The 22,903-nt window shown below is 41.2% G+C and overlaps 1 protein-coding gene across 3 annotated transcripts in view; it reads left to right on the forward strand.

Annotated features, from left to right (window-relative positions):
- Window positions 1–22,903, forward strand: part of RSU1 (Ras suppressor protein 1) — a 196,920-nt gene that overhangs the window by 26,047 nt on the left and 147,970 nt on the right. For 2 of the 3 annotated variants that reach the window (XM_041766320.1, XM_041766322.1), the window contains exon 3: window positions 14,682–14,732. The exons of the other annotated variant lie outside the window; for it this stretch is intronic. In XM_041766320.1, coding sequence (XP_041622254.1) covers window positions 14,682–14,732 — 51 coding nt within the window. The remainder of the gene's footprint in view (window positions 1–14,681; window positions 14,733–22,903) is intronic. 3 annotated transcript variants of the gene reach the window in all.

Genomic DNA, 22,903 nt, shown 5'->3' on the forward strand with positions numbered 1-22,903 from the left:
AGTATATGAAGTTCTGTATGTTAGAAGATGCTTGTCCCAAATTTATATAAATCAGAAATACTTGTAGAGAGCCCCACATTGACCACCAAAGCATAAGTGAGATAAAAGGAGCAGAATGGGAATGAAGAGAGAATATAATTTCACAGAATGAATCAGCATGGTATACCACTTAGTTCTGGGTGATGCTGGTCATATTTTAGAAGGTATTAGCTTGTGCCATTGTAGAACAAAATGAGGCAGAGAAAACAAAACACACACACACACACACACACACACACACACAAAATGTATCTCGTATATCTCCCAAAATTAAGTTGAGTACGTTGAAGGGAATCCAGAAGTGGAAAATGTATCTAGGACCTGTAATTGTAGAAATATGAAAGTCTAAAAGGAAGAAACTTAAAAATGAAGAGGAGGTAAAATATTATAGTTAAGGTGGGAAAAGAGATAAAAAAATGGAAATTAATAGTCTGATACAAAAACGTGTTATACTGGAAAAAGGAAAAAAGAGGGGGAGGGGTACCCTCTGGTTCTATATACTATAAATCCCTTGACTTCCCCTGGAGCTTTCCAGCGCTGCTCCGTCAAGAACTTGCTCTTGCCCTATCCTTCCACCTTCTGGGGTCTTCTGGGGGAGGGGCTGCTGTGCTGACTCTCAGGTGTGTTCACCTGGGGAGCTGCCCCACCCCCTGCCGGGTGTAGGGCTCAGGGGGAGCTGTTGACCCGGCGAGGCCCCTGTCCCCTGGCAGCCCCTCCTCTCCCAGGCACAGGGTGACACCAGGAGGGACAACCCCACAGGCTTCGGCCAGGTCTCCCCAGCCCTGGAGTCCGCTCCCGCAGTGACCACCGCGGCTCCCAGTCCGCAAGGGCCTGGGTGCTCCCGGGGCGGGGGGCGCTGATCTGCACCGGTCGGGGCGCTGGAGCGTCCTTGCTGTCCTGGGCCCTCCCCACCTCCGCCTGTCCCGGGGGCAGCGCAGGATCCCGGCTGTGTCCCCCGGCGCCCTGGGGTCCGGGGCCTGCGCTGCTGGAGTCGCGCTCCCGGGGAGCCCCCTCCGCCCGGAGCCCCGCCTGACCCTCCGGCTGCTCCCCCAGGCCCCGCGGGGCACGCTCCGGCCCTTTACGGAGATGGGCGGGTGTGGGGGGCGCTCTCCCCTGGTGCCCTGTCCATGACCCCAGAGACTGGAGGCCCCACGGCCCTCCCGCGACCCTCCCTGAGTTCCCTGCTGAGCGCCTTTCCGTCCGGGAGGAGTCATGGGGATTGTCAACCTTCCCGCTTCCGGGGCAGCGCGCCCTGTCCCGGGGGCTCTCCCCGGCCTTGGCGGCTCCTCGTGGGCCCTCCCCCACTGGATTCTTTTTTATTTTATTTTTTTCCTCCTTCCTGCTTTGTCAGAAGTGAAAATCCTTCTCTCTGTAGCTGTTCTCTCTTTCAACCTCAGGTCGAATTTGAGGTGTTCAGGATGGTTTGAAAGTTATCTAGGGGAGTTGGTGGGGCCTGGTGCACTGAGGACCCTACTCCTCTGCCATCGTGCCCTGCCTCTGTCTAATTGATTTCTAGTTTTATACTGTTGTGGTTTAAAAAGATGCTTGATACAATTTCATTTTTCTTAAATGCATTGGGACATTTTTTGTGGCTTTACATGTGATCTGTCCTGGAGAATGTGCCATGTGCACGTGTTTTCTGCTGTTTTTGGCTAGATTATTCTTATACATACCTGGTAAGTCCATCTGATCTAATGTGTTGTGTAAGGCCAACCTTGTCATTTCTATCTGGATAATCTATCCACTGATGAAGTGGGGTGTTAAAGTCCTCTACAGCCATTACTACATATTTGCTTTGTATATTTAGGTGCTGTTGTGTTGGGTGCCTAGATATTTACAGTTGTTATATTCTTGTTTTATTCATCCCTTTTTCTTAACATATTATCCTTTTTGTGTGTCGTGTTGCACTCTATTTTAAAGTCTGTTTTGTCTCAGTATTGTTACCCATGCTTTTCTTTGCATTTCCATTTGCATGGAATATCTTTTTCCATCCTTTTTAGTCTGTGTGTGTCTCCAGGTCTTAAATCAATCTTTTGTTAGCAGCTTATCAATGGGCCATTAAAAAAAAAAAATCTATTCGGTCACTTTGTCTTTTGACTGGAGCATTTAGTTTATTTACATTTAAAGCAGTTTCTGATAGGTATGTACTTGTTGCCATCTTGTTCATTGTTTTCTAATTGTTTTTCTAGTTCTCTTCCTTTTTCCTTTTCTTACTCTCCCTTTGTGATTTGATGACTTTCTTTAGCATTGTGTTTGGATTCTTTTCTATTTATTTGTGTACCTAGTATAGGTTTTGGTTTGTGATTACAATGAGGTCTATATGTAACACCCTGTGTATACACCTCATATATTTTAAGTTGATGGTTGTATAACTTTGAACACAGTCTAAAGCACAATGTTTTTTATACTTCCCTTCTAGATTTTATTTTTATTTCATTTTACATGTAAAAATTTTGTGTACTCTTAACTAATTATTGCATATATAGTTGATCTTACAACTTCTGTGTTTTACCATAAGCTTTATAAGTGGTTGATGCACTGCTTTTATTATATGTTTGCTTTTACCAGTGAGATTTGTTCTTTCATCATTTTCTTAATTCTATTTATAGCCTTTTCTTTTCTGCTTAATGAAGTTCCTTTAACGTTTCTTGTAAAACTAGTTTAGTGGCAATGAAATCCTTTAACTTTTATTTTTGTGGGCTACTCTTTACCTCTGTTTCAATTCTGAATGATAACCTTGTCAAGTATAGTATTCTTAGTTACAGGCTTATTCCTTTCAGCACTGTGATCACATCATGCCACTTTCTTCTGGCCTGCAGAGTTTCTCCTGAAAAATCAGCTGAGGGCATAATAAGCTTTCCTTTTTAACTTTTTGCTTCTCTCTTGCAACTCTTAAAATTCTCTCTTTACCTTTATTCATGACATTTTAATTATATGTCTTGGTCTGAGTCTCTTTGGGTTTATCTTGTTTGTGGCTGTCTCTGATACCTGGACCTGGATACCTGTTTCCTTTCCTAGGTTAGGGAAGTTTTCAGCTATTATTTCTTTAGATAACTTTCCTTTTTTTTTCTCACTGTTTCTTCTGGGACCCTTAAAATGGAATGTGTGTATGTACTTCTGTACTGAGAAGTCTCTTAAACTGTTCTGCTTATTTTTTTTTTCTTTTTCTTGGTCTGCTTGGGTGATTTCCAGTATTCTCCTTTCTAGGTTACTGATCTGTTTTTTTGCATCCTCTGTTCTGCTGTTGATTCCCCTGAATGTATCTTTCATTTTAGTGATTGTATTCTTCAGCTCAGGATGGTTCTTTTTTATATTTTCTGTCTTAAAGTTTTCACTGTAGTGTTCCTTTTTCTCCAGAGTTTGATGGTTTTCTTTATGACCATTATTTTTAACTCTTTATGAGATAGATTGCTTATCTTCTTTTTGTGCAGTTCTTTTTCTAAGATTTTGTCTTATTCTTTAATTTGGAACATATTCCTCTGCCTCCTCATTTTGTCTATCTCTTGACTGTTTCCCTGAATTAGGTTGATCACTTACATCTCCCTGTCTTGGAGAGAGGCCTTACACAGAAGATGTCATGTTGGGCACAGAAGTGTAATCTCCCTCATTACCAGAATCACGATTTCCTAGGATATCCCCTTTGGGGGCTGTCTGTGCTCTTCTGTTACCCCTGGACCATCACTGTTGTGGGCATGCTGTTTAGGAGTTTGCTCCCACTGTGGCTGGCTGTGAGGCCACTGGTGGGTGTGGTTGGGATCCCTGCCCCAAGTGGCAGCCACTTTGGCTGGGTCATTGGTTCAGACAGAGGCCATTTGCTGGATGGGTGTAGCAGGTTGGGAACCATTTTGAAGGGGCATCTACAGGGGCAGGTGGGTTGGGTGGGGCTGGTCTGTAGGGAATGCCAAAGCAGAGTAAATTGTGCTAGTTAGGTAGATGGGTAGTATCAGAAATGATGCCCACCAGTGCTGGGCCAGTTTGGCAGGTGGGTAAGAAAAATAGCAACCACAAGTGCTTCCATTTCTTCAAGAACGTTCCTTTAAAAAAAAAAAAAAACACGTTCCTTTAGATCCCTGTTTTTCCAGGATACCCCATAAAATTAGTCATAAGTCTTCACATTTGGCCTAGGTACTTTTCCAACTGCTGCTCCTCTGGATCTTGGAGCGAGTGGGTCTGTGTGTGGCTCATTTAAGACCCATGTCTCCAGCTCTCCCATAGTTAAGCTCTCCTGATTTTCAAAGCCAGACATTAAGGGGACCTGTTTTCCTAGTGCAGATGCCCAGAGAGGGGGTGCCTGATGTGGATCTTGAACTTCTCACTCCTCAGGGCGGATCTGTCTGTGATAGTCCCGTGCCAGGGCTGTAGGTCCCAACCAGACTGAGTCCCTGCCTCTCCCTCCATTCTTGATATCATTAGCTATGGATTGGCTGTTGTCATAATCTTCATGTCATTCTCAGAGTTGCTCTGTATTTGTTGGAGAAATGTCATTGGAAGCAGAGAACTACTGCCCAACTAGAGAAATGAGGAATCAGAGAGGTTTCTACCATTGACCCTAGGAAGGAGAAAAATACCTCTGCCTTACCTTACCTGTTTATTTGTATGGATAGGTGAAAGTTGAGAATGCACCGTGTTGTCTGAAAAGAAAACCATGCACATTTAATACTGTCCATGTCTTCATTTTTAAAAAGTTTTTGTTTAAATTCCAGTTAACGCACAGTATAATATTAGTTTCAGGTGTACAATATAGTGATTTAGCACTTCCATACACCGCTCAGTGCTGATCATGACAAGTGCATTCCTTAACCCTTGTCACCTGTTTCACCCATCTCCCCCTCCCCCCAGTAACCATCAGTTTGTTCTCTAGAGTCAAGAGTCTGTTTCTTGGTTTGCTTCTCTTTTTTTCCCCTTTGCTGGTTTGTTTTGTTTCTTAAATTCCACATATTATTGAGATTGTATGGTATTTGTTGTTCTCTGACTTACTGTGTTTAGCATTATATTCTCTAGATCCATCTGTCATTCCAAATGGCAAAAATTTCATTCTTTTTTATAGCTGAGTAATATTCCATTATATATGTATATGTGTATTATATATATGTGTGTGTGTGTATGTATACCAAACATCTTTATTCATTCATCAGTTGGTGGACGTTTGGCCTGTTTCCATAATTTGGCTATTATAGATAATGCTGCTATAACCATCAGGGTACATTTATCCCTTTGAATTAATGGAATTTTTTTTTTTTTTTTTTTTTTTGGTATTTTCGAGTAAATACCTAGAAATGCAATTGCTGGATCACAGAGTAATTCTATCTTTAACTTCTTAAGGAACCTCCATACTGTTATCCAGAGTGGTCGAACCAGTTTGCATTCCCACAAACAGTGCAGGAGGGTTCCCCTTTCTCCACATCCTTGCCAACACCTATTATGTCTTGTGTTGTTGATTTTAGCCATTCTTCATTTTGGTAAAAAATAAACTTATGGATTAAACCTCTTTTTTTTTTTTTTTATCTTTTGGATGTCTTAAAATGTTGTACAGTTGGCTTCTTGTTGACATGTGTTGGCTTTATCTGGCCAATAAAAACCAGAGTGAGAATTAATCAGCTTTTTCAGGGCACCTGGGTGGTTCAGTCAGTTAAGCGGCTGCCTTTGGCTCAGGTCATGGTCTTGGGGTCTGAGGATCAAGCCCCGCATCAGGCTCTCCTCCTCTCAGCAGGGATCTGCTTCTCCCTCTCTCCATCTGTGCTCGCTCTCTCTCAAATAAATGAATAATTTTTTTTTAAAGAATTAATCAGCTTTTAGTCTGGAAACAACTTTTAAAGGGGTGTCTTGCTGACTTGCTCTGAATCCATGGCAAGGTTACTTAATCTCCTTGTAACTAATTTTTCTGATCTACAATCAGGAGGGAGGTGGTTGATAGGAGTACTACTCTGCATGGTCACTGTGAGGAATGGATAAGGTGATAAAGTTCCTTTTTTAGTGCTAGACACGTCTTATGCATTTGGGAAACATTTTTGTTATTACCTTATTTTAACAGTTTTGATTATAGTGAATGGCTATAAAGTGCCCAGCAGAGCACATTGATGTACTAGGCATTACGTAAATACTAGTTCATTCGTATATTTTATTTTTGTTTCACAGAATCAAATAATTTAATTCAGCCTTTCATTTTCAAGAAGAGAAGTTGTGTGCTCCAGAACATTCCAGTGATTTTCTCAGGATCTCATGGGATTGTGATCTGAAACTCAAACTGCTTAAATCTGGATATTCTTTGCTTTGAGTTGCTTTATATAACTGTCATATTTTATTCAAATAGAATTAAGTCTTCCATTCAGGTTTATACTTCTTATGATGACTGGAATTTCCACCATCTTGAAAAGAATGCTCCATCCAGGGGTGAACATTATTTTCCTAGTTTGGAAAGAGGAAGCTCAAGTTGGAATCTGGAAAACTCATTTGTAGTCTCATTTCTGACTCTAGTTGTCTGTAGAGCTTCAGAAAAACCACTTTACTGCTCTGCGCCATAGTTTCCTTATCTATAAAATGAGAGGCTTCAGTGTTTTGATTTCTAGGATTCTATAACTGATTTCTAAAAATATGCCTTTTTGCATATTAAACACATAGCATAGTTTATGCTGGAAAAGCAAAACAAAAGATGGTAGGTAGGTAGGTGGATTCAGAGTAAAATTGAGTCTGGACCTTGAAGATTTTACTAGGCCTGAAAAAACTTTCAAGCATTTCCCTTCTCATGGGAGTTTCAAATCAGCTTCTCTCCTGTATATGGCACTTATATTTTGTAATGTGTCAGAGTGTTTTATTGCACGCCCTGATTATTGCAGAGTAATCTTGTTGAGGGTAGTAACTGTGTCTCACTCATACTCTATCCCTGTCCCAGTGCTTCTGTTCAGTCTTGCAAAACAGCCCTAACTATGCGTTTGTCAGTACTGTCCTCCTTGCACCTCAGGAGCGATTAATGACTGTGTGCCACAGGTGGATGGCTGTATTTTTCTCTCTGATTCTCTTGGGCATCTTCACAGATATCATTTTTCTTGGTCTTTTTTCCTGAGGGAGAAACTGTGACGTGATACATTTGAACAGGAATGATGTGGGCTGCATGTTTTTAATAAGCAGTAGGTTGGGTCTGGTACCTTTTGACTTAATGTTTTGGTGGGCACAATAACCCAGCCAGTGACCAGCTCATGGGGTTCTCAATACATGTGAATTCTCTGCTCTTACTTATGTATCAGAAGAGGTATCCCATTTGTTTCAGTGGTCACATAAATTAAATTGCTTTCCATTGAATGAAAGAGCAGGTAATTATGGTTATTAGACTCTTCATCTGCAAATAGTATAATTTAGTCAAATAAACTGATTTCAAAAACTTGCTACTACAGAGTTTTTAACTCACTGCAATAATTAGTTGTGAAGTAAAGGAAAGCTTTCATATCATGGTGACTTTCTTTAAATTATGAACAATTTCGAAAGAAAAAATGTTTTTATGATTCTGGGTGTGTTGATGAATATGATATTTGTATTGTATCTTAGTATCGAACATTTTATTTTCTGTCTTCATGTTGATATATTGGCAAAAGCTGCATATTTAAGAAGATCTGAATCTATGTCTTAATACCAAGGGTGAAATAATTTCAGCCATGCGACAAAGGCAGGCATTTTAATCATGCATCATGGAGACGCAAAACCCAAATCGTTGGTCAGCATTGCTTTTGGATGCTGACATCTGGATGGCTTCCACATCCCTGTGGAGTCTCTGAATCAGGGTTATTTAGGGCTGTGGCTGTTGCTAGCCTACTGGGGAGCCAGAGTGGAAAAACCATTTGAACCATCCTATACTTCAAGTTCAAATCAATTCTTCTTTTTGGTCTATAACTTTGGGAGGAACTGAATTAGTAGAGGATACTGTTTGTGATGTAGTCCATCGTTGCCCAGAATTTGACTCATGCGCTTGGAGTTGCCAAACAAGGCAGCCCTCCTTGAACATCCAGAGGTATAGTGGTTCTTCTAACGCGACAATCTTTGCTACCACAAGAACTGGTGGAAAGGGGTAAACCGTTTGCCTTCTGTTGGTAATGGTGTTTCTCTGCTTGCATTTGGGGCTTGGTCTATGAAATGAACTGGAAGTTACAGTCCAGTTTCTGTGACTAGTTACACAACCTTTGCTTTGGTGCTCAGAGATCGCCAGTTCTGACCTATGGAAAGATTACAGACACCTTCATGTCCTGTGTCATGTTGTGTGTTTTCAGACCTCGTTCTTCTTGGTTCACTCTGGCTGTGTTTCTCCCCCCACCCCACCCCCCAGATGGAAATGTCATTCTGCAAAGCTAGAACTTTTTTTTTTTTTTTTTTTTTTACCTTCTCTGAAGTACTACCAGAGGAATCATTTGCTTTCTCATTTGCCAAATAGGAAATGGTAGAGACAGTTTCCAGTGTGCCACATCATCGTGATAGATTAGGTTATTTTGAAAAACAAGTCTATAATGTCATTTTAGGGCGCTGTGGATCTCATCATGCATTTTTTTTTTCTTATGTTGCCTACTTTATGCCGAAAAGAAGGACAAAACCCGAGCTGATTTTAAATAATATCTGCTTCTGTGTGTTATCTAGAAATGATGATTCGTTTTTGTAGGGATGTTTAGTTAGTCCTTTGAGTTCTCTGGATTTATTCCATTAAAATACTGGCTGCCCCCTGCAGTCCTGTACTTTATGTGTTTTCCATCTGTTTGTTCAGGGAAGCCTGGAATTGCCTCCATAACTTCTCGTTTCCATGTCCTGCAGGTCTAGCAGTACTGTATGGTGTACCCTCTGCCCTGAGGCATTTTTGGATGTGTCACTGCATAATAAGTAACGTCTACTGAAGTACCATTACCCTTTCTGATACACTTCTCTTGCGTTCATGGTTCTTTCATACTTTGTGTTTTGGCATTTTTGTGCATGTTCTGTGTTCCCTAAATGAGTGACCATGTAATTTCCCATTCAAACCAGGACATTTTTGAGAGGGACATTCCACATAATCCAATATTTTCCCAGGCTCCCCAGGATGTACAGTAGATATTACTTCATAGAGAATTTCCAGGGTTGAGCCTCTTGGCATTCTGAGTGTGGTGAGTGCCCGAATGAGTCCTTGATTATGTTTCTCGTGAAATGATTCAACTGGCCAGTTCCCCAGTTCCTTCTTTGAGCATTTTCCTGCTGATTCCCTTCTTGGCTGGAGAACAAACAGTCATAAATCATGTGTTACGGTGCCAGCAACCTCACCCTGTCCCTCCTTCCCTGACCAACACCTCCTGTCCAACAGTTTTGTTTCCCACTCTTTATTCTGGCCTGAAACAGTGTTCACCCAGTGACCCTTTCTAAAGACTAGAGGCAGAATGATGGCCAAGGCCCTGTAACCTTTAACTGTGTGTGTCAACACACTTCTGAGTTCTCTGGTTGATTTTTGAAATATATTCTATTTGGAAAATGCCTACGCAAAGCATAGTTTAATATTGCTTTAGGAATTTTAATAACGGTTTGTTCACACTGTTCTGGTGCTGCTCATTCCTGACAGTTTCTGGTGCTGCTCGTTCTTGAAAGTATGTTATTCACATGCTGGAAGATCTCCCAGTGTGTGATGAAGGTTTGCAAGGCGGGTCAGTGGGTACAGCCTGCTTCCATTCTCCCCAACATGTTTGACCATGGCAGCTTTTGTGCTTTTAAATAATCCATTTCTATTTTGGTAGGCACTTTCTCCCTTCTTTTTTAACAGCACGGTTTCCATACAAGACTCACAATGAACTCACCATTGCCAAGTGGAGGGGAGTGGCGGGTTTTATAAATATGATTGTCGCAACTCAGTCTCTGCCTGTACCAGGCTTTGTGATTGATTCTGTGATTTCTGATTCTGTCCAACTGAACTGCCCTCCCCACAGACCCAGCCTGGACTCCTTTGTTGCCCTAAATATTTTCTCAAAGATCTTTTATTAACTTTTTCTTTACTGCTCTAATTTTTCTGCCTCTTACGTACTTTATCATGTAGCTCTGTAACAATAGTGAGAAAGAAAAATACATTCTGGTGGTGTTATCAGGTGAAGCAACAGCTGTGTTTCTCTTTATTCAAACAGAAAAAGAACTTTAAACTTTGTCACTTTCTCTCCTGCTAAATGCTTGCTGAAGGGAACACAAGGAAATGATGGAAAATAACTGGCTTTCCCTAATTAAATCTTTCATCGTGCATGATAGCTGGAAGAGAGAACAAAAAAAAAATTTGTTCTAATGAGTTAGTTGTGATATTTTAGGAAGAATTAAGGCAGAGCTGGGAGGATTGTTCATTTTCTCTTGTCATCAGGATTGATTTCTGTGACGCTCTGATGGAGGTCTGTGCCAGTGTGTGAGGCTGCTTGTTGTCTGCCACTTTCAGTTTGCTCCATTTGTTGGTTGTAAAACCCCTGATTAGCTGGCACTTGGGCACCTGGAATATAGACTGCATTTCCTTGCCTCGCTTGCAGAGAGGCCTCATTGTATTCTAAAATTGTGATCCATTGATTGCAAGTACAAGTACCATGTGCAGCTTCTTGGAACTATCCTGAAGGAGGAAGACTTCTTTTTTCAGTCTTCTTGAGAGAAATGCAGATGTGATGGCTAAACTCAGGCAGCCATCTTGAAGCATGAAGTAGGAGCCATGTAATGGGGATGGTTGAGCAACAAAGATATCAGAAGCCTCTGGATCACCTGTGTGTGAGTGAGAGACAGACTCTTACTGTGTGCACCTCTGTTACTGGTTGCTTGCTCTCACATGAAAGGGACCATAATGTTTACACATCTGTGAACCTTTTTCATCTGGTTTGGTATGAGGGTAGCTCTTTGAGATATTTTCCCCCCATATCAGACTGTATTCTTCAGAGATAAAGGAATGCTTAGTTGGTGGACAAGGAATCTTAACTCTTACAAATAAAAATGTGCAAGATGTTGTACAGTGTTTAAAATCTTAAACATCATGTGAGAAGCCACCATTGCGACTCTGTCAGAAACCACAAGAATGCTCTCCTCCTTCCCCCTTGCTTTGCGCTTCACCTTCCCTAACAGTTCAGTCCTCAGGCCAGTGAGTGGGACAGAAAAGGAGAGATGGCCAGGGTTGGGAGAGCCTGGTGGTCTAGAATGGTGGAATGGGACCCGAGTGGAGTGAGTTGAGCATCTGTACAGGTTGGGGAACCTGGCCTGCAAGGTCCAGCCCAAGCAGGACGAGGAGGGTGTCTCCATGGAGGGGCGGGTGACCAGGGTAGTCTGAGCAGTATGAAGGTGTCCCAGCTGGAGGGAGGGGCGTGTGTGTGTGGGAGATTGGTTACCACATTGATTCTAAAGCTGGGTGGTTGAAAGGACTCAAGTTCCACAGAGCCTGCTCTCTTAAGGAGTTAATAAAGGCATAGGATCTGGCTTAGCAGGCATAGGAAAGCATGGGTGAGCTTTGGGGGCATCAGAGGCTCAGTGGGGCTGCTCCCCAGAGTCATTTCTCAGTTGCTCAGGACATGTTTATTCTCCAGGTTATGAACTATCAAGATTGTATAAGGAATCTGGGTTTCAGGATAGCCTGGGCAAAAATGTCCACCAGTGTCTTTTATGCCCAACTGGTCGTGTACCTCATAGCTAGGTGTAAGCCGTCAGTCTACACATCCCTAGCCAGTGTAAAACACTCTGACCCTGGAGATTTCCTGGATGTATTCAACTTTAAGCTGAACATCACACATCTCTAGCTAGCTTCCTCATCTTGATCTTGACCAAGAATGAGTACCGAACTTCCAGGTGCCCCTGCAAAGAAGCATAGAGCTATCTCAGTCTAGCTGTAAGAGAACTCTATTTCATGCAGTTATATATAGGGTTATTGATTACATAGTAAGTAGGTTAGAGATAATGCGAGCCAGAATTTTCACTGTTAGAGAAGGGAATTACAAACACAGAGAGGAAAGAAACTGGAGTGAACTGTGTGATGTTGTATTAGAGTTGGATATATTGTTGTGAGCTCAGAGTTTTCAGTAATATAGTGAAATCAGCATAGTGTGTGTGTGTGTGTGTGTGTGTGTGTGTGTGTGTGTGTGTGTGTATTCTCAAGCTCTGTCCACTGAAAGGAGCTGAGAATACTGAGCTCCAAATAGCAATGAACACATCTGGTGCTCAGATTTTGTCTTATAAATACCATTTTCCACAAAAAGGAACCAGAGCTTATTAGAGAAATGGTGATTTCAGGGCTGTGGCTGAAAAAGGACAAGATGAGCTTGAATATCTTGTGCCAGAAAGCGGGGAGGTGTTCAGGGAGCAGTGGGGACCTGTCAGAGGGATAGCATCCGGCTTAGATGGGCTCCCTCTGGCCAGATCAGACAATTTGAACACCAGCATAAATAATAACAGTAGATAATAATCCACTGACTAAAATAGGAAACCACTAAACAATACAGATATAAAGAAAGAATTTGCAATTTCTCAACGGCAACACTGTTGACATTTTGGACCTGATGAACCTGAGTAGCTAAAGCTATGTTTTGCCCAGCTATTCTTACAGAAGCACCAGACTGTTTCTGGGTTTGGAGATAGTTGCAGAGGAGTGAGTGGGCTGCGTCCTGCATTGTAGGATGTGAGGCAGCATCCCTGACGCCTGCCCCCAGGATGCCTCTGCTCTAGACCAGTGCCGTCTAATACCTATAGTGTGAGCCACATAGGAAAGTTTCGGTTCTTAGTGGCCATCATTGTTAGACTCAAAAATGTTTCCAGACATTGCCAAATGTATCGAGAGGGTAAAGGTTGCCCTGGGTGGGGATCATGAGACACTTGGCACAGGATCTTTACATAGCTCTGGAATACCCTTCCTTTCTTAACCCCCCTCCTCCCCAAGTGCTTATTAATTACAAAAGGGAAAAGAAGAAATTTGCAGTGGAGAAGCCTGGCAGACATAAACGATCAAGGGAAGATTGTCAGTGACAAGACAAACCGAACTTGTCTGCCACCTGATAGGATGCATTGAGAAGAGTGCCGCATTTTCTTGACATTCCTTCCAAAGATGCTATTTTTTTTTAAGATTTTATTTATTTATTCATGAGAGACATGGAGAGAAAGGCAGAGACACAGGCAGACGGAGAAGCAGGCTCCCCATGGGGAGCCCGATGTGGGACTTGATCCCAGGACCCTGGGATCATGACACGAGCCAAAGGCAGATGCTCAACCACTGAGCCACCCAGGTGCCCACTCCCAAAGATGCTTATTAACCTCAGTCTAATCATGAATAAACAAATTGACAAATCTGCATGGAGGTCATAATATAGAATAATTTGGCCTGCAGGCAGGCTTCACAGTTACCAAGGTCATGAAAGTCAAGGAAAGAGAAATGCAGACAAGAGGTGACCTAAGAGATCCACTAGCTGCATGTAATGCGGTTCTGAACCAGTTTGTTTTTTTTTCTAAAAGAAATGCTTGGGACATTCAGTAAAACTGGGGTGAGGGCTATGAGGATTAGGTGGTAGTGATGTATGTTGGGAAGCTTTTGGCTTGGGTGACTGTGCTGTGGTTCTGTTGGGGGATGCCATCCTCAGAATACCCTGAGTTTATGGGGGCATCAGGCCAGCAGCATGATCTCTCATGGTTCAGGGCAGGAAAACAGGTCTCTGTACTGCATTTTGAATTTTCTATAACTTTGTGATGGTTGGGGGAAAAAGAAAAGAAACCTACTCAAAAGTAATGGTCAGGAGTGATACACTCATTTTCTTCCCAGCTCACTGGGGTCCAACATGAAGATCCTTCTTGAGAAAAAATTTTGTCTTCTTACTTCTTAGGGAAAAAACTGCTGCATTAATATAATGTTCTTAGAGAAAGAATATTAGAAAAATGTCAGAATCTGTTCAATATGTAAAATGGATATTTGAAACATATTGTTTGAAACAATATGCTGATCATTCTGTGAAGTTTTAGAACCCAAAAAGGGAGACCGGTCACTTTTTTCTCAGACTTTTTTTTTCCTCTTGTGGATCTGTGTATATTTTCTTTCTTTAGAGTTGGAAAAACCATCTTTTAAGCAAGCCTGATCTTGTGCAACTTAAACCTCCATGATATTGTTTGAAACTGGTGAGCAATCTGCAGGTGCTTTGAAATATCAACCAAAATTATTTTAGAGGAAAATTCTTCCCTTTTAGTCACTCAGTAGCATGTAAAAGAATTTCTGGGCTGCCAGTGGACGACGCAGGTGAAGCAGTGTGCTGCCTGTTTATGTGATGTGGTCTTTTCTGTCTTCATATGATGTTCTTCTGGTGCAGGTGAGGCATCAGGCCTCTCCACATCCCAGGCCACTTCTGACGGGCACACCTTAATTGAGATGGATCGCTCAGGCTAGGCCAGCGGAGCAGGTCACAGAGCAAAGCTAACTGGCCCTTGTCATATTTGATCCTGCGACATTAATCTCATTAGCTCTAACTTGCTGTGCTAATTGCATAACTTTTCTTAATTTGGCTTAACATTTAACAGATAGTGTTACATGAAACCTTGCTTCTATTTTTGTGAGCGGTAACACTTCAACCTGTGAAGATAATTTAACACTGTACCTTGTAGGAGTGTGGGGATAATTTGGGTACACTTACTGACTGTGTGTGTGTTTTTTTTTTCTTTTTCTTTTACAGTCTCCTTATCCCACATCACACAACTGGTCCTCAGCCACAACAAGCTAACAAGTGAGTTAACTTTACCGTTTGTTACAGTTTCTGACTTTTAGGTAATATGGTGATACTGCTGAGTCTTTTGTTTCCTTTAAAGATGCTAATGATGGAAGTTATGTGGGGAAAACCTAGAATGATTTTTGGTGACAGTACAATACATGAGCATATTGTCCTGTATTTTGTACTTTGCTTTGTTTTGAAGATTCTTTCCTCACGTATGTAAGCTGCAGAATGAACGTGATATTGCTTCTCAGGAAATGGTTCCTTTCGGGGCTGGTAAGGGCTCCATTCACCTGAACTACCAGGTGATTCACTAGTGTTTCATGGTAAACAAATAAAGCAAAACAAAACTTACTAAAGAATATTGGGAGTAAGCGTTCTTGGCTTTCTTTGTACTTCCTCCTCAAAAGGAGAATATTTAACTGTCGTTATACTTCACTGATTGATGGAGGGGGGGAGCCCTACAAAACTGTGTAAGTTATATAAATCTGCACCTGCATTTTTCACATTTTTTGATTCTGGCTCCCAAGAAGACTTCTCTGGGGTGTGGGTGGTGTCACGGCATGGTTAACATATAGAATTGATAGCTGTTTTTATGAAGATACCTCGTGTGAGTGATAATGGGCCATCTGATTCTTAGAGCTGTGACTTTAAAGATTTTAATAACAGGGACTCACTCTCCTTTCTTATTCCTAATTGACTGTCACTTCTTTGTGCTTGCCATATTTCCTGCAGACTTGAATGATTTTCTAATCATGTGGCAAGAATTTGTTAGGGAGCTTTCTGAGTCCCATGAAATTGAGCTGAATGTCATGTTGAGGGATTTGTCTCGTAAATTTATGTGTGTATGTGCATTATATACAGCTTGAGGCAATGTCACAGAGCTGCTGATTATTGAGAATTAAGAGGGCAGTTAGGGCCTCTGGCATGCAGGAAACAGGCAGATTTAGTTCATTCTTAGCAAAAAGCACATATTTGTAAGACCAAGGCAGAGTGGCATGATTGTCACATTTGCATAACGGTGGTTACAGAAGCTGAAAGGAAGGGCTCCAAGTCACATGTGATCATTTTTGTAGCAGGTAATATGCCGCCAGTTTCATGGTTTTCATAGCAAATGATCCTATGGTCCACTGAGACCGTAGTCCCAATATAGAGGAGATTTGTAGTTTGTCTTGAAAGCCAGACAGCATAATCCCTGAATTCCCCAAGATTTTGTGATCAGAAGTTCCTGAAACTGTTGCACAGTTCATGAAAATACTTAATTGCCAAGCTTCCCATGGTTAGATTTGCATCATCAGTAGAGCAAAAAAAGCAAAAACAAGAAGCAAAACCTGCTGTATTCCTATTACATCATTAATCGGTCTGTTCTTTTTTAAAAAAATATATATATATGTAATATTTCAAATTTTTCAACTGTAGTTTATTTCTTTTTACGTGTCCACAAAGATAGAAATCTTAGGGTTGAGTGGATCAGTTTCTTTCTCCAGGCATATAATACTAGATTAATTTAGAGTGGCATAAAAATTGAGTTAAATTGTATCCGCTATTGTTAAAGAGGTTGACTGTGAATGGATTTAAACTTCAAATTTCTCTCTTCCCTGTTTTTTTTCTTTTTCTTTATTTTTCCATTTGAGACACTCTTGACCTAATCCAGTAAACTCTAATTATCGTCTTGGTAAGTTCTGTTTCAAGCCATGGTGAGTAGTGTCAGTGACATTCGATCTGTTCCACTAAGGTCAAATTAGCATCTTTTACTATTTTTCTGGCATTTAAATGAATGACTTCGCTATGGTTTTTCAAGTATTTATAGTAAATATGTCCATTTGATGGAAATATAAATATGCATTAAATGTAAGTGGCTGAGCACACCCTCCTGTCACTTTGTATTGTAATCAGTGTCTTTCACTTCCTGTTGCTTTTAATAAGGCCTGGCTGACAATGCTGCATTAAAACCAGTGGCACTCAGAAGATAAACCCCTCAGCCCTGTTTTATCTTGCAAAAGTATTTGTGTTTTTCTCATAGTCTGCCAATTACACTGTTGTTTGACGTTTCCACTTGTGTACTTACTGAACGAATGACTAGCGGGCTCAGACGGGGACCTTGATTTGGGGACACCATGTGACTACACATGGAACCAGTATCTGCAGAGCCATTGGGACCGTGTGTCAGCGATTGGACTTCCTTTCCCTGCTGGTGGTTTTGATGTGGGCCGGTCCTCTCAACGTACGAGGGGTAGTTGAGTGAGGCCACAGGAAGCTGGAAGTGGGCAGATGACCCTAAATTCCCCCAAGATTTTGTGAGCAGAAATTCTTAAAGCTTTCTTTATTGGAGTTAATAAAAAATATTTCAAAATTATTAAGCCAGTTGCTAGTAGGGGTTCATCATAACGTAGAGCAGCACCATTTAAATTTAAACCTGGAGTTCCTGGGCAGCTCAGGTGGTTAAACATGTGCCTTCAGCTCAGGTCATGATCATAGGGTCCTGGGATCATGTCCTGCGTGGGGCTGTCTGCTCAGCGGTGAGCCTGCTCCTCCCTCTCTCTCTGCCCCTGCTTGTGCTCTCTTGTTCTCTCTCTAAAATAAATAAATAAAATCTTTAAAAAATAAAAATAAATAAATTTAAACCCCAATTTAAATTGGGTCAGTGTGGATGGGTTTTGGTAGAGTTGGGGTGAGGGGAATCGCTCTGCCTATAACAGCTTTCCTAGATGCACACATCTTCTTGATGTATTTAGACGGAAGGCAGAGCACAGAGTGAATCTTTTCCTTCTTCCTTTTTGCTCTGATGTGGCGGTGCCAGCTGGCAACCTGGCAAAGGTGCTTTCTGACTCAGGGGGAGTGGTTTCAGAGTGAAGATGAGGCTCCTCTGCCGGGGCTGTCCCTTCTGAAACACCGTTCGCTCTGCAAGAACACACAGGTGGTGGAAGGTATGATTTGCTGGACTTTGAGAACCTGCCCCAATCCCCAGGCTCCTGTCTCAGAGAGCCAATGCGGCATGCCAATGCGGCATGTCCTTGTCCTACTGCTCTCTCACCTGCTCTCTCCAAATCTGAAGTTTTCTTGAAAGAAAGTGAGGCCATTTGTTTCTTATTTTTCTTTAACATCTACTGCTGAGCACAGAGTGGCTTCCTAGGAATTGTCTGTATCAGGCAATCATGGTTGATAGGAGGGAGCAGTAGATGATGGGGAGGTCCTGAGAGGAAGCTCCTGGCCTGAGGTGAAGTGGTCTGTGTAGATACTGGACTTTGGGGATTAACTGGTATAAGGACTTGAGTGGAAAAGGCCACCACACACTTCTGTTTCCTACTCATGGGCTCACATCATACATGCTGGACTGTGAGCTGTAGCTCTAAAGAGGGATTACCTTCTGTCCTCAGAACTGATGTCTCTGTCAAGTTCCTTGTCTGAGGACCCTTTCATAGTGAGGACTGATGTGCCAGGGTGGCACTCCTCAGGTACATCTGAGAGTCCACAGTTGGGAAAGCTGGTGTCAGGATGAACCATGGTTTCTTCTGCCCCCCAGCAACCCTTATGAGCTTGGCTGAGTCTCACTTCTCCATGAAGCCTCCTTTAGTGCTGATAGGTGTGACAGCTTCTGGGCCTGTTCCTCTTCCACTTAAAGTGAGTTTCATCTATTTAAGGTCTCAAATTATTTACTGATTGCTTCATACAATTCATTGCATTGTAATTTCTTTGAGGTGAGGAGCCCTGTCTGAAGCTATTTTGCATCCCGCCCCTGCAAAACTTCCAAGAGCATGTTGAACGTCAGTTGGGCCCTCAGTTAAGACAGGTTGATTAGTGAATTGGCAGGTGATGAGTTGTGCTCACTAAGAGCAGACGGAGATGACATACCCAGGGGCTTGCTTGCTCTCAGTGTTTTGAAAGAAGGGAACATAGCAGGGATTTCAAAGACTTTTCCTGTGTGGCTGCCCCCATTCCAATGCTTGCTTTTGTGATTACTCTGCCTTTTAAGACCATGTTTGCTGAGTGTTTTCACTTGACTCCGTCAGCTTGTACCTGGCTTTTATCGTGGTTTGGGGGTGTTAGCTATGTAAAAGTTTTTCTACTTGTTTTCAGTTTTCAGCATTTCATTTTGAGACAGTCATTTTAAGGCTTTTCCACTAGAGGTCACTGTTGAGACACATATTTTTTTCCCAGGGTTGGTTGGTTTTTTTTTTCCCCCCTCTTAAAGATGAAAAACCGAATTTGTGTTACCAGATTAAATTTTTTGCAAGCTATTCTGCTCTGTCCAGTAGGGCATGTTGCTGTTGCCATTTATATGGTGCAGTTTGCCATAATTAAGGTAGATCCCTCTATGAGGATATATGTTGTTTTCCTGTTTTGCTCCTATAATTATTATTCTGTCTCACATACTTTTTTTTAGTATTTATTACGGCTACTTTCTCAAGTTAGGCAGGTTTCTTCTTCACCTTGGAAGAATCTTACTGCCTTCTGTAGTATTTTGTATTGGGTATATGTGAGATTTTATTCTTGTTGAAGAAAGTTGAAAAGATATGTGTGTAACCAGATTTTAATTGAAAAATGACCATGTAAAACTCAGGCAAATGTGCATTTTGTGCATACTTATATGGATTCTTCTACTAAATGCCAGTGTGTAAGGAAGGATACTCTGCTTATGAAATGAATTGCACTGTGAGTCGGTGACAAAACAGTTTCTGGGCATTATTTTTTAATGTGAAACTTTTCTTAATTTTAATAGTAATTTTTTAAAGATTTTATTTATTTATTTATTCATGATAGACATGGGGGGGGGGCAGAGACACAGGCAGAGGGAGAAGCAGGCTCCATGCAGGGAGCCTGAAGCGGGACTCGATCCAAGGACCGCGGGATCACACCCCGGGCCAAAGGCAGGCACCAAACCGCTGAGCCACCCAGGGATCCCCCTTTTCTTAATTTTAAAAACAATTTTATTTCACAGCAAAACCCCCATACAGATATTGCCAGCACCTTGAATGTGACATTAGTGTTTTTCATTTTGTGACCCATGCATTCTGAGGGTTTTGTGCAAGAAATACGAAGGATATCGTTTTGCTTTCTGAAAACACAAAGCGGCCACCTCTTTGTAAACCTTTCTTAGGTGGGGGTCTCTGAATGTGATTGTTCTGTTTTATACTTTGAACTATGATATAAAACCTTTTCTTGAGGATTTAGGGGTTGTGCCTGTAGTTTGAAGTCTTAATGTGACCATATCTTGTCATTTAATGTATCGGAAATGGCTAGTCGGGCAGTAAACCTAAGTTTTATGGCAAAATGTGTTTTATTTTTTGTAACAGACTGTTTCCTATTAGTTATAGCTTATGTATGAATTTGAAATTATAGTGAACAAGAAATGCTAGGGTTTTATTAGCAATTTCAAAAATTTATCAAAGATAATGTTCTAAATACATAGAAGTTAATTAACTATAATGTTTTAAAATTTTATGTACATGTATATATCAATAGAATATTGACCGTAAATGGTGTTATAAATGAATTAAGGAGCATGTTCCACATGATAATATGACGTTCTCAAAATATGCAGATCTGATTATAATGAAGAAAATTAAGCAGATTTTTTAATAAAGTATAACATATTAAACCCCTTTCTATAGAGCTCATAGACTGTTGAGATGAATGAGAAAAATAAACTGTTCTAACTTATAAGAATGACCTTCACCGGTGCTCAACACCTTTCTGTTCTAAAGTCTAGTCCTTCTTTCATAGATTATTTGTCATGCCTTATGCAAAAGTTCCTGTGCATGGCTTGTATGAAATTAAACTGAGGGGAAATATGCAAAATAAATCGTCTCTGTGTCATGAATTTATCTTGTGACAATGTCAAAACAACTTGCTGTTTGCATTTTAAAAGAGTATAAATGTATTTATAATACAGAGGCTTTGATCAATAGCTTATTTTTTTTAATTAGGGCACATTTATCAGTTTGTTACTATGCCATCATTTGAAAGATTGGATTTGAAAAACTATATACGTAGTATTTTTGAGTCTGGCAGCTATTAATTAGACAGTATCTATCAGATGGTACTAGTGGTTAGGTTACCATAAAAAAAATTTACCCGCAGTTGGGAGTTTGTTGTTATTTTGGTTTTAGTAAGTAAACCTGCTAGATCATCACATGCAAGCATCAGTTGGCCCCATAGTCCAGAACCAGCAGGGTCCAAGGGCATTGGGTGAAGTTGGAGAAGCTGTCTCCTGATGCTCAGAGACTTAGCTCAGAGACTCTGGCCCACTGATCCAGCACTATCAACCAAAATGTACCTATTCTAGAATCTCTTTTCTTGGAGTCTTGCTCTACACTAAGAGGAAGCTAGCTAAACTAATGTATTAATTCTTCCACAGTATTTTTTATTATTATTATTATTTTATTTTATTTTATTTAGAGAGGGAAATAGAGAGATATGGAGGAAAGGGGAGAGTGAGAGGGGGGAGAGAGCATCTTAAGCAGACTCCATGCCCAACATGAAGCCAGATGCAGGGTTCAATCACATGAGTCTGAGATCATGACCTGAGCTGAAATCGAGAGTGGGTCACCTAAATGACTGCTCCACCAGGAGTCGGGAGCCCCCTACAGTATGTTTTTTAAACAGAACAACTTTAGTTATGAGAATTTCAGAATGGTGGCAGGCTATGGAGAAAATGATGTGGGGGCAGTTTGACCCTGTCCCTTTCTAAATCATAATTAGCCCCTGAAGGGAAGTTGATCTTGAATATAGAATAATACAGTTCTCAAACAGAATTGATTTAATTGCAAAAATGTGTATACAAATCATCTATTGACTATTTCTTCTGAACAACGTGTGTGGTGTAGGTGTGTATATGGGTGTAGGTATGTGAGCATACTGTGGATGAGAGTGGGAGATGATATTCTAAGAGGTGCAGTTCCTTGGCATCCTTTTAGAGAAGTCCTTCACATTTCATAACAAACAAACCTTTTTTTAAGGGGGTGCAGCTGTTTCAGTGATCCCTAGAAAAATGTACATAGGTTTTGTGATCCACAAAAACTATCCACGAGTTCTTTAGGGGTGCATGTAACTCAGATTTAGAAATCCTGGAGCAGAGGGTAGATAACAGTATATTTGGTGTGTAGATATACTGATGCTATTTCATAGAGATATCGGCTGGAAATTTGTACAAAACTTTAAAATGATGATTCTCATTATGTGAAATTCACTCTTGATAGCATTTAAAAAATGTTCAAAAGCTCCATCTACTTTAAGCTGCTGAAATGTATATTTTGTTCAATAAGAATTTGTCATCCTGAGTGGAATGCATATATATATATATATATATATATATATATATATATATATATATAGTTAACCTTAAATATAAAACTTCCCATTATTTTACCAACAAAAAAATGGGTTTATTTGGGAATAGCTGAGAATTGCAGCTTGGGACAGGCAAGCTGTAGCAAAACCGTAGGCAAGTCAGAAGAATAAAAGCCTGTGGAGGAGAGAGGGAATTTGGGCATATTGTTTTAAACAGAAATCTCCTTGGAGTAAACTGGGAGCTGGAAGTATGGTGGCTTTTCATTAGCGGACTTGTGACTGTCTCTCATTGGCTGGGTTGTCACCAGGTGGAAGATCGTAAAGTATCTATGGGCAAGGTCCGTCTCTTCCTGTTGGGTCTGCAGTTGACCGTCAGTAGTAGAGCATGAGAGCTGCCCCTGCCAGCCTCCCAAATCCATTTTAGTGAGGTTTCCCTTTACTAATTTTTACGGTATGCACATATTTCAATTTCCATGAAACCTATGAGAATGCCTTTTTCCCATTTCAGTTTTTCTTCTCTTTGCCAGTTAGCTTAATAAGACAAAACACCACTGTGATGCAAGTGACCCACCACTACTTAACAGACTCATCTACCTCCTTCGTAGTTGTTTTTCATTCTGAACCTTGTCTAATTTTTTTGCTGTGCCTTTAGCCTTTTTCTCCTGCCTGTGTATACTCTTTAATAATGAACTGATTCGGGCAGTCCCGGTGGCGCAGCGGTTTAGCGCCGCCTGCGGCCCAGGGCATGATCCTGGAGACCCTGGATCAAGTCCCATGTCAGGCTCCTTGTGTGGAGCCTGCTTCTCCCTCTGCCTGTGTCTCTGCCTCTCTCTCTGTGTCTCTATGAATGAATGAATAAATAAAATCTTTAAAAAAAATAATGAACTGATTCTTAT

The sequence above is a fragment of the Vulpes lagopus genome, chromosome 8 (genome assembly GCF_018345385.1).
Source record: "Vulpes lagopus strain Blue_001 chromosome 8, ASM1834538v1, whole genome shotgun sequence".
NCBI classification, from domain to species: Eukaryota; Metazoa; Chordata; class Mammalia; order Carnivora; family Canidae; genus Vulpes; species Vulpes lagopus.